Raw genomic sequence first — 12128 nt, 5'->3', positions numbered from 1 at the left:
ATTAACTTTGTAAAAAAAGTAACAGATTTATCAAAGTGAAGCTGAAACCAACTTGTGTATCTGGAGCTGGGCTCCTTTTTAATCTGTCTCCCTTCAGGTCAAAGGTCGGGATCTATTGTCCCACAGCGACCCTGTGAGTGAGCCTTTTCTGTTTTCCCACACTCTGTCCTATGATGAGAGGAACAATAGAAGTGTGCCTCATTATGCAAAGCATAAGGCAAGCATGACCTCTTGAAGGAGGGCCATTGTTATTCAATATTTTACTTTCAAACATCTAAAAGTGAAGGTTCTGCACAAAGACAAAAATTGTTCATAGTCTAGATTATTTCAATTGCAAGAAGAAAATGCCATTAAAATTGTTACAAATCAGAGCAGAATCCCCTCAGTATGTGCTCTGTATGCCTCTAAATAGGTGGTTGCCTCCGTCAAACATAATGAAATTTTTGCTTACTAAGAGAAACAAACGTATCTTTATGAACTGCAATGGATTCTACAATTCTAGTTTAATTTGCTTAATAAAAATATTTTTGAAATTAATGATTATTTTAGATATTTGACCTATTGTCATACTTTTGGATTGTAATTGGTATTTTCTCAAATACCAATCATTTAAACCCTTCAAACCATTTAACACTGGTTTAAATGTGTTTAAACATATCAGATGTTTAAACACATTTAAGAGGGAAGGGGCTGCTTTTCAACACGTGCCAAATCCCTTTGGAGATTGGTCAACTGCTGATGAGGTTGATTATGTTAATTAAGTAAAACTCCTCTTCAGGGCTGATTTAATAAAATCCACCCATCCATCTAAATTATGTTATATAAGATTGAGCTCTCAAAAATGTATCTTTTAGCTTTAAAAACCTTTAAAAGTTGATAAGGCTTCAGTATTGAAGTTTGCATGAAGCAGGTAAAATTAAAGTAACAAATGCTAACAATTCAATAATATGAAATATTTAGACAACATTGAAGCAATAAAATCACAAAATAAGGCAAGATTTCACTACATTCATGTTAAAATTAATTTTCTCTTTGAAGAAGGAGCTATTTTTAGTTTGCATATGTGCAAAATGAGTTAAGAATAAAAAAAAAAGCAGATATCAACTGGAATACTGAAACATGAAAGAATGCATTCTGATGTAGGCCTTTTAGAGTTATTGCTAAGTCTCTCAGTTAACCTGTTTCTCCTCAGGTCAAAGGTTTGCATCATTAAGCATCACATTAGACAGACTGTCATGATTCTTTTTAATGGTGGGACACATCAACACAATTTTTTTATTTGTAACATTGGTATTTAAATCGACACATAAAACAATGCTGTGACACAATTTGTAGTTTAGTTTTGCAAAGTCTTTTTGAGACTTTATACCAAAGTAACTGAATATACAGTTGAAACCAGATATTGACATAGACTATGTAAAGCACCATTTTTCCTCATTGTCTTGGTTGCTGCTCAGCCTACGTAAGAGGAGTTGTGAAGCCTATGTCATCAGTTATCAATTTATGATCATTGCCTGATCTAAATTGATAAATTTTACTTACTTGTTTCTTAAAAACCCAAAGGTAGTAAAAGAAGTGCAATGATGTGTTTTTAGTTTCAGCTCAGTTGTTTATTAAAGGCACAATGACACAGAAAGTACAGAAGTTCCCACAGGAAGTGATGATACATCACAACAACTTGTCGATTTCAAAAAGAAAAAGTCTAAAGATCAGAGAAACATCTTTTTAAAAGACAATTCACAATGCAGTATCAAATACAACTCATGTTATTGATTAAATGTTTAACAAAGTTAAAAAATAGACTGACCTTACAACAGATCACATGATGACTCTAAGCCTAACTTAAGTGTGAAACAAACACACCAAAGCATTTACAAAGTAACATTAGAAATGAACTATTGTCACAGATCCTTCAGTACATTTTCAAGCATCAGTTGAAAAAAAAATCACTCAAAAATCTAACATTGAGCTTTCACTGGAAGGATGTTGTAACTTATTAAGTGATGCACAAAGACATAAAAGTTTCACAGAAGGTTATTCTGCCAACTCAGAAAAAGTTCAAAGAAATATGTCCTAAGAAAAAGGACAATTTCATTTTTGACCATTATGATCAACATTAATCAATTTGTAGTAAATCACAGAATTACAGAGAAATCCCAATTGCTATGACAATTTGATGTGCAATACATTTCTTTTGTTAAAAGAAAACACAATGTTGTGGTTTCCACAAGAAATCTGATAATATGCTTAATAAAAGTACAATTAAATTAAATGCTTATTTTCATTCAATAGAAGCAGACCCTAGAAACACATGTCAGTACATGTTCTGTCTACCAGTCTGGTATACTTTTTCAGGTAATAACCTCAGGCTGTAGACGTCTACCATGGCCTCCAGGGGGTGCTGGTGGTTGGACTCTTGACTTTATTGATACTTGTCTGGACTATGTAGTTCACAGAAGAGAATTTAGCCTCTTTCAGTTTCTTTTCAGAGGAAGTCTGCAGCTTGCTGAAGTTTTTTAACAGTCTCTTCTGGGACTGTGTCTCCAGCTCGTCTTTGGTGAGAAAGTTTGTCACTTCTTGGACACATCTGGCATAGCCTAACTCCACAGCTACCTTGTCTGGAGCTGGATGATGCTGCTGCTGCTTCTGCAGTTGTCTCAGGAAGCAAACTGTCATCTCCAAGATGTCTGCTTTCTCCAGCTTGGACTCTGGCTGCTGTTTGAGAAACTCTGGAGCCAAGAGAGACTTGAGTTGCTCAATGCTGCTGTTGATTCGCTCTCTGCGTAGTTTCTCTACCAGAGGCTTTCGGAGCTGCAGAAACAAGAACAAAGCAGTTATTAAATTCATTCTGCAGTGTGGCATTGGTATCAACATTTACAAACTCCCATAAATGATAATTATACTTCTTTGAACTTCATATTTACCTTGTGGTTCAGAGTCAGATGCTCCAGAGAGTTGGTCCTTGCTGGGCTGATTGTAGGAGCCATATCTGGATCTCTGTGCTGTGGAGGTCTCTGTAGAGAGAATCTGATCTCTGTTGGCTTCGTCCCTCCTATTTATAGCTCCACATCTCCATCTGAATGTGTGGGTCCTGGTTTGGAAGAAGTTTCCCACAGTCTGAACCAATAACAACTCAGGCCAAGAAAGAATAGAAGTCTGCCATGCCACATGCTCAGTGCTCGTGTTAGTGGGGGACAATAGTTTGATCTCAGGGGAACAGGTGGAGGAGTGGTGGGAGACGGCGGGAAAGAGGCACTGAGCTCTGTATGAATCTGGGAAAGAGGTGATTTCTCATGGAGATCAGATCTACTGCTTGATTCTGAGATCAGTTACATTTTACCAATTATCCATTTTAACAAGTAAAATATATTTAGTAGTTTGTTTTAATTATTGACATTGAACATTTTTCTTATGTTGTAATTGCAGCTGTGTTTAAAATGAAGTTTTATTTGTCATGGTTTCTATGAGAGGCTGTACATTGCTTCTTTTTTTTTCTTTTTACAAAGTTCCACATCATTCATTATTTATAGTTTGCTTTAAGCTGAGTCAAAATTTGCAGTAGGTGTACCCATCAGTAAACTTGGCCACATTCTTATGGTTTGTGGTGTGAGCAAAAAGTTTCTCCCAGTTTCCCACACCCCAGTCTTTATTGGTGTGGTCAGTGCATTACAAAAGGACTTTGAAAGGAGTCTCGGGTGACAGATGCTGGACGTACTTTCTAACAGAGACAGAACCTGACGTCACCAACCATCTGGAGGGAAACCACCTATCTGAGACAAATTTTATTGACCTAATTAAGTGCAGCTTTACTATGGAGGTGGGAAGACACAACTGAGTCTGCCAAATTTAGTTTTTGGGCTTAAAGACACATTGGTGTGCAAATTTAAAATGTATTTTTATTGTCTGTAAGCAGATTATAATACATAAATAAATAAATATGTGTTATATATATATATGTATATATATATAGAAGAAGTTTATAGGATTAGGTAGTTTGGTAGTTTTGAAGTTTACAATCAAATTCCTTTGGATTTTTTTTTGTTGGATTGGGTTTGTATTTATTTAACCTAAAACCACCTCAGGTTTCTTTACATAATCATTGTGACTACTTTAGAAACACTAGTCCTGTTATTTAGTTAATCAGCAGGCATTCAACCATTTTTAAATATGATCTCTGAATCCATTGTCCTTTAGGGACTCTGTGAGTGAGCTTCTTCTGGTTTCCCACAATCTGCCCTTTCACTGCTTTAACTAAAGGAACAAAAGAAGTGTGTCACCTTACCCAACACACTGGTCGTCCTAAAAGTTTTGATATTCAACACCAGGAGCAGAAGATTGCTCCAACTTGATGACCCAGCAAGTCTGTCCTACTTTCTTCCTTTCTTTTTCAAATAAATGCTTATTAATTAAGAACAGTACAAATTGATGATATAGTGACGACAGAGTTTACTAAGAGCAAAAATAGGGAATGGATTTACAAATGACATTACTTGAGAAAGAATTTTATTTTCATTTTTAACCAGTACTTTATTTTAGAAATAATTAAACAAAGGTGTAGTTTTCATGTGAGCGCATTGATTACCATACAACTGACCAATCAGCATCAAATGAGGTAGTTGATTCAACATGTCTATAAATTGGTAACATGTTGAAGACTGCTTACTAAAATTGAATAAAATTCTAATTCACAAATGATTCAAATGCCTTAGTTGACATTGATGTTTGTATTGTCTGAGATCATTTTCTGAAAGAGTTGCAAAACTCCACTCATATAATTGTTTTTCATGTTATTAATTTGAAATTACACTCATACTTCTGAGTCGAAGCTTTTTTCTATACATGTAACGAGTGGGATTGCAGCTGCTTTATGACACGTGCCAAATCCCTTCAGAGAACAGTTGACAGGACTGGTGGTGCTGATCATAATGAATGCTACTCTCCAGAGCTTTCCCACACTCCATAAAGGCATGTGACCAAGAATAGATAAAAAGATTTCAGTTGCCATTTGACTTTATTTTTGCTACTTTATTTGTTAATTTTAGAACTGATTCTTGTTAGAAAAACACGCTATATCAGAATGACTAAAAATATTTTACCGAAGCTTTTATTTCTGAATAAGTAAGTAGTAAGTAATACTACCCTGACTTATATAACATAGTGTCAGAACATTGAATTTAACATTATCCCCAAAAAATTCCATTGAAATTAAAAAACTAAACAATTTTTTCATTTTCAATTTAAGCTGACATAAAAAAAATAGACTAATGAAAGGACTACAATAATATAGAAATAATATTATGTCATATATAGACCGTATTATATGATATGATGTATATTTTATTGATGGAGGAAAACAAAAGACATTTTTTTCTGCTCAAAGAAACATTCACTTGGTTTTTGATGTCTGCCAGTGTCTGGTTAGGGCAAAGGTTGAGCTCTGTAGTCCCTTGGCGGTTCTGTGAATGAGGTTCCTCCGGTTTCCCACTCTCTATCTTTTCATTGGTGGAACAATAAACGTGTGCCTCATTATGCATTACATTAGCTCTACTCTGTGGCCTGTTTTGGGCAGAATCATTTAGTAACTTTGGTTACATGTCAATTTTGGTCAGTCAATATGCTACATTTATGGCTTATGATTAGTTTGATTAATATCAACATGAAGAAAGAACAAATATAGCATATTTTGGAGTCGTTCATGGTCAAACCTCTGCTGACCAAAAGGAGCGCAAATGTATGTCTCAGTTTTTGTAAGAAAACATTTTAAATATTTCCAAGTATTTGGGGAAAGCAGAGTATTATCCCAAAAACATAAGTGAAACTTTTGAAAATAAGAGTTTCTCATCACCTATTCATATTTTGGACTAATACCTGTTTAAGATGCTGTAACATAACCTCAAGCAGTCATGGTTGAAAAGCTTCCAATGTGGATGATCTTGCAAAAAAGGAAAGAAAAAGTGGGTCAGAATTTCTCCGCAAAAAAGGAATTTTGACCCAAAATGTTTTTTTTTTATAAAAAAAAAAAAAAAACATTGCCATTTATCACAATTACGAGCCCTAACCCTATCCTGTACCCTATCTCTAAGGGTGTACATGCTTTTTCACGGTGTTAGTCTATAGGACATATATAACAGAAAGAACATATAAAGTAGTCTTAATTTATTTCAAATATATTTATTTAACACATTTTGTACTCTCATTGGAGTCACATAAATCTGATGATACATCACAAAAATTACTTGGAAACATTTTCAAGACAATTTACTCAAAAATTAGAGTAGAGAAACAGTTGTCTTTACAAAAGACATATATGATGAAAACAATAGTAGTTTTGCTTTACATGAAGCAAATAACTTGTAACACAGCAGTGGTAAAAATTATTTTACAGCAGGTCTTCTCAATATCATTTCAAACATATGATGGAAGATTATTAATTATATATAATTTTCCCCTGAAACTACTATAATTCTGACAAGATCTATTTTTAGAAAAAAAGAAAATGTAAAAAACAAACTTATTACAAAGTAACACACAGTTTCCTTAAGGAAACACAGCACACATAACATATGTATGTATAGTGAAAAATAGTAAAAACTTTCAGTAAATTCTGAAAGACCATCTACATTTTCAAGTATTCAGTGTTTGTTTGTTCAAACACTTGCTGCACTTTCTTTATCCATTTAAAAGATTTGACTGCTATTTCCTTAGGAAATATAGAGGAACAGTAACACAAAGAATGTGTTATCATTTATAGCATTTGTAATAATATATACCAATATGGTCTTATGGATATAACCTTAGTCTACATGCCCCTACTATGGCCCATAAAAGGCACTGCTGTCTTCATAGACACTTGTCTGAGCTATAAAGATCAAAGACCTAAGTTTCACAAGTTCTTCTCAGAGGAAAACTGGAGCTTGTTTAACTGGTTCAGCAGTTTTCTTCAGGACAGTGTCTCCAGCTGGTCTTTGAACAAGAAGTTCACCACCTCTTGGTCCCATCAGCAGCAGCATTAATCGGGTGAATGCTGCAGCTACTTCTGCAGTCGTCAAGAAAAAAAACAGAATGTGTGTTTTCCAGGTTGAAGTCTGCAGGAAAAAGACAGTCATTAGTAAACCTGTTATTTATTGGCATTAGCCAACCCAGCTAATAACAGACTCTTCCTGAGTCTGGTATTTACCTTGTGTTTCAGAGTCAGATGCTCCTGAGAGTTGGTCATCGTGGCAGTGATTGTAGGTAAAATGGTGGGATCTATGTGCTGAAGAAATCTCTGAAGAGAGAATCTAATCTCTGTTGGCTTCATCACTCCTATTTATAGTTCCACATCTCCATCTGAATGTGTGGGTTTTGATCTGGATTGAGTTTCCCACAGTCTGAACCAATCAGATGCCTGAACAAGACAAAATAGAAGTGAGGGTCCTCCACATGTCCATGATTAGAGCTCAGGGGAACAGATGGACCATATGTCCAGTGTTGGTACAAAAGCATTCTTTAACAGATAATTTGACTATCGTGAACTAAAGGAATGTTGCTGTCTTACCTTTAGCTATTTTGAAAAATTATTTATATATATTTACAGAAATGCAAACCTTTTTTGGGAACAGTCAGCAGCAGCTATGGTTCATGAAACGAATCAAACTGAGCTTTTTTCTCAAAAAGTCTTCTGACGCAAATCATTAGGCACGATGACATGAGCCCATTTTGATTTTATTACCATCAAAGTTCCTATATATAGAGATGTCATCAAAACTAAGTTTTTTTCTTTAAGATTTACTGTTGAAGTAATGAGTTTATGAATATAATTCTAAACTTTTGAATGTAGTGCTTATGTCTAAAATGTAGCAAATCCATTTAAAAGGCTTCAAGGGTTTTTGTTTCATTTTTTTGGTGGAAAAGATTTTTAAGATTTCTATCACATACGTGAGAAAGTTGATAACTCTATTTTTGACCATGTCACTATCTTTTAGTCTGTTGTCCCAGTGCGATTTTGAGCGTGAGTTTCTTCTGTTTCCCCACACTTTCTCCTTTCTCTACAGGAATAATAGGAGTGTGCCTCATTATGCATCACATTAGATACAGAGTCATGCTCCTTTTGAACAGAAAAAAATGCTTTACAGTTGACAGGTCTCCACAAATACAACTGTGAATCATGTGCAGCAAAAGTTCCAGTTACTACATTCTCATTGATATTTATTAATAACACATTTTTCATTACATACTGTTTCTAAGTATTTATTTCTCAAGCATATTTTTTTCTTTATAAGCCACTATAAATTTGACATGCAAAGAGAGTCTTAATTTTAAATATGCAAATTTAGCATGCATTATCACAATCAAATTTTCATTTATTTTGTTTTAAAAATTCAAAGTTATTCTTTGCAGATGGGCAGTTGGATTTTGTGACTTGCAGTTGGCATCTACAGGATATTTCTTTCACATTCCCCACACTTAATGATAAATGTGGTGAGAATACCAGAAAAAGATTTTGACAGCAGCTTTTGTGATGGAGTCCGGCTGTCTGCTCCAACAGGGACAATCCGACGTCACCAACCATCTGGAGGGAAACAACAAGTCTGATTGACTGCCTTAAATAACTGATCAAATCTCCCAAATATATCCAAGCTATGAGCAGTTTTACTAACTTTTCATCAAACAATAAAACTTATGACATATAAGTGAAAAGTTTATTGTTAAAACATTATTTAAGTTCTAATTTTAAAGACAGAGAAGTGCACCAAATCCCCCTGGACACTGGTCAGCTGTTTCAGAGGTTACGGATGCTAAATACTATCAACTTTAAGTCATTCATCAAAACATTTCACGCACACTTTGTTTTCTTTTAAAAACAAAGTTAATGATTAAGTTAATGAAGTAAACTGTGAATCTTTTCCACCTTGAATTAAATGTTGCCTAAACTGTGGAGACAAATTATTCTAAGTGAGAATAAAATACGAAAAACACATCTTTAGAAATTTGAGAATATTTTTCAGACTCATTTAGGTTTCAGAATGTTAATGTCGTTATGCAAGTGTTCTTTATGTTTTCTTTAAAAATCACTTCACATTTGGAAAGTCTGAACAAAACTTTACATTTAAGATCTAATCAAAATACATTGACGGTGAAAGGGTTGTGATTAACAGGTGAAGTAACAAGTTTTTTACATGTTATGAAATAGAGTAATATCAAAATTTATGTAATCCTTGAAAATACCATTTGTTGAGTTCACCTATATATTTAGGTTCATATATAGAAATACAAAAGAACAAATATTAAACCAAATGTTTTATATCTCCGGAAGCTCACTGGACAACAAATATGGTAGTAGAGACCAGATGTAGCAGGTGATCTCTAATTTGGGATGTAAGTGTGAACAGAAAGCTTCTCCCAGTTTCCCACACGTTGTCTTTCATTGATGTGTTCAGTGCACCACAAAAAGACTTTGAAAGCAGCCTTTGTGGAGGCTGTTAGTCATGAACCTAGTCATGTGAGAGTGCCTGACATCACTGACCATCTGGAGGGAAACAACAGGATTGGCTGCCTCAGAGTTTAATTTTGGAATTATCATTTGTTAAACATAACATGGTCAGCTCTTCTGTTCAACTTTTCAGAAGTTTTAAGATTTCCTTGACATATTGTTGCTCTTTTGGTCAAAGTTTCACATTTTACTAACAAGAGATCAGGACAGATGCTTCCTGGACGGTGCTAAATTAACTATTATGAGCTATTATTTGTAAACATGCAAATTAACTTGAACTTTAAATGTTCCTCTTGAAGGGTTTTCCACACTTTCCTATAATTTAAGTTTGGCATATGCTATGTAAGCGATGATTTTCAAAGTAATTTTATTTTTTATTTTTTTATTATCTTTGAATCAGCTTCCTCACATTTAATTTAGAGAGGTAAAGATTATTGCAAAGTTTTTCAGAAATGCAGATCTTTGCGAACCTGGTCTTGACTTCTATGTTTTAGGAGAACAGAGGAAGCAATATTTAGAATATTCTTGATCATTTTGGAGAGTAATCGCTTTCTGTTTTTAACATATAAAAATTAAAATTGTGTTGTATAACTGTTCATGCATATTACTCCTGGGAATTTGGGAAATTTGTAATAAATTATTTTAACTTTCTGAGATATTGTGAGCAAGGACCAAGGAACAAAATGTTAGTAATTCTATGGGTTCTGAGAGGGTTTATTATTTACTCTTTCTTCAAACATATATTACTAATGCTTTAGCTCCTAAGTTTAACATTATCCAGGGTTCAGGTCATAATACACCCTGATTTTGTGTTAAATCTTTCAAACATTTTGTTGATAGAACTTTAAGCCATGTGGGTCTGACAAAGTAGGACATCTGCATCTGTACAGATTGATCACTAAGCACTAATCACTACAAGAAAATTGTGCTTTAAGTCTTTCACACTATGAGCTGCTACAAATCAAACAAAACGTAATAATTTTTTCTTCTTGTATTTCATTTTTTAATCAAAACAAATTCAGTCAAAATCATGACAATGTGATGATACATTATAACAATACTTGAGAAATCTCCAAGACATTACACTCAAAATGTGGAGGAAAAACAGTCTTTACAAAAGACAAAATCATCATGACAAAAATCTTTCTTAATTTTTTCATAGAAAATATTTTAAGACGTGCAAAATCACTTTGCAGAAATTGATCTTACAACAGATTAGATGTTAGGTTCACAGGTCAAGGTTATGCATAGCATTTTTATGAAATGTAAATCCAGGACATTTTAACAAAAAATAAAATGTCAGGGTCTTTTCAGCCACAGACTGAAGGGATTTCCTTTTAGATAAAAGGTATAAAATAACATTTAGATCAGCTAGATCAATTTTAATGGTATTTGAAAATACTTCCTTTGCAAACAGAAAAATAATCTAAACCAACATGGTCTATTATTGTTCAATGGTATGATTGTTTTCCTTCAAATTCTGATTTCCTCAGGAAATAAAAACAATGTCTAATTCAAAAGAATATTCTTATATTTGATGAATCAAATCAAACAGATTAAACAAGTTTAGTTCAGTTAATTTTAACCAATATGGCCTTCTCTATTTGACTGTAACTACAGTCTGTAGATCTGCTCTGTAATACACATTATATAAAGTGAAGAATGAGTTTCTTCAAAATTTTTTACAAATATTGTAAAACAAATAAAAATACATCATCAGCAGATCCCAAACAGATCTTTGTGTTAACTTGATCAGATGAAGTTCAGTAAGAATTCTGTTTAGCTTTACAAAAGGAGTAATGACATTTTACTTTTGATCAATATGATCAGGAATGAGCAACCATTAATGTGATCTTAAAATTACAAAGGAATCACAATTGCAGATGCAATCAGATTTTGTTCTTGTAACACATTTCTTTGTTAAAGAAAACATATTTGTGCCATTTCCACAGGAAAACTATTCTGTGCAGAAAAATGCACCAACAAATTCAATCATTGTCTTCTTTCAGAAGTAGCAGTCCATAGAACTATGTATAGTTCAGTCAGTAATAATTTACCAATATGGTAAAGTAAGTCTCTCCATGCCACTTCAGACGTCAGGTCTCTATCACTGTCTCCAGATGGCGCTGTACACCGGTCTTCTGTTTTGGCTGATGCTGATCCGGACTTGGTGGAGAGAGGTCAGGCTCCACCACATTCCTCTCAGAGGAAGTTTCCTCTTTGTTGAAGTAGTTCAGCAGTTTTCTCTGTGACTGTTTCTTCAGCTCATCTTTTGCTAGGAAGTGGCCCACCTTTTGGACACATCTGAAGAAGTTCTGATCAACATCTGTCTGATCCACAGCAGGATACTGCTGCCTCTCTGTCTCTCGAGGATGTCAGCTGTGTGGCAGCTCAAATGAACTCAAACTTGAGTCTCCTGATGCTGCTGTTGATTTGCTCTCCATGTAAATTCTCCACCAGAGGTTTTCTGAGCTACAGAAGAAAAATCAAAGTCATTAGTAAACTTATTTTGTCATGAACAGGTAAAGTCACAAATCTAGGCAAATAAGAGTTGGTTTTGCATGAATCTCATGCTTACCCTGTGGTTCAGAGTCAGATGCTCCTGAGAGTTGGTCATGGCTGCAGTAAGTGTAGAAGCTGTGGTTGGATCTCTGTG

General features: G+C 34.2%; 1 protein-coding gene across 1 annotated transcript; it reads right to left on the bottom strand.

The window, feature by feature from the left end:
• Positions 1 to 1607: 1607 nt before the first annotated feature.
• On the bottom strand, positions 1608 to 3035 carry LOC129372620 (transcription factor HES-5-like). The gene is made up of 2 exons (XM_055050022.1): positions 2925 to 3035; positions 1608 to 2811 (listed from the first exon to the last, which is right to left on the bottom strand). The coding sequence occupies exons 1-2, from the start codon at positions 2985 to 2987 to the stop codon at positions 2380 to 2382; spliced, it is 495 nt and encodes a 164-aa protein (XP_054905997.1). The 5' UTR covers positions 2988 to 3035; the 3' UTR covers positions 1608 to 2379.
• Positions 3036 to 12128: the final 9093 nt, after the last annotated feature.

Source organism: Poeciliopsis prolifica, unplaced genomic scaffold (assembly GCF_027474105.1).
Source record: "Poeciliopsis prolifica strain line A6 unplaced genomic scaffold, Auburn_PproV2 SCAFFOLD030, whole genome shotgun sequence".
NCBI lineage: Eukaryota > Metazoa > Chordata > Actinopteri > Cyprinodontiformes > Poeciliidae > Poeciliopsis > Poeciliopsis prolifica.
This window is presented reverse-complemented; position numbering and strand designations above follow the sequence as displayed.

Coding starts and splice junctions, on each gene's coding strand:
- LOC129372620 (XM_055050022.1), bottom strand. CDS start 2,987: ATGGCTCCTACAATCAGCCCAGCAAGGACCAACTCTCTGGAGCATCTG. Junction 2,812..2,924: donor ATCTGACTCTGAACCACAAG/GTAAATATGAAG, acceptor TTGTTTCTGCAG/CTCCGAAAGCCTCTGGTAGA.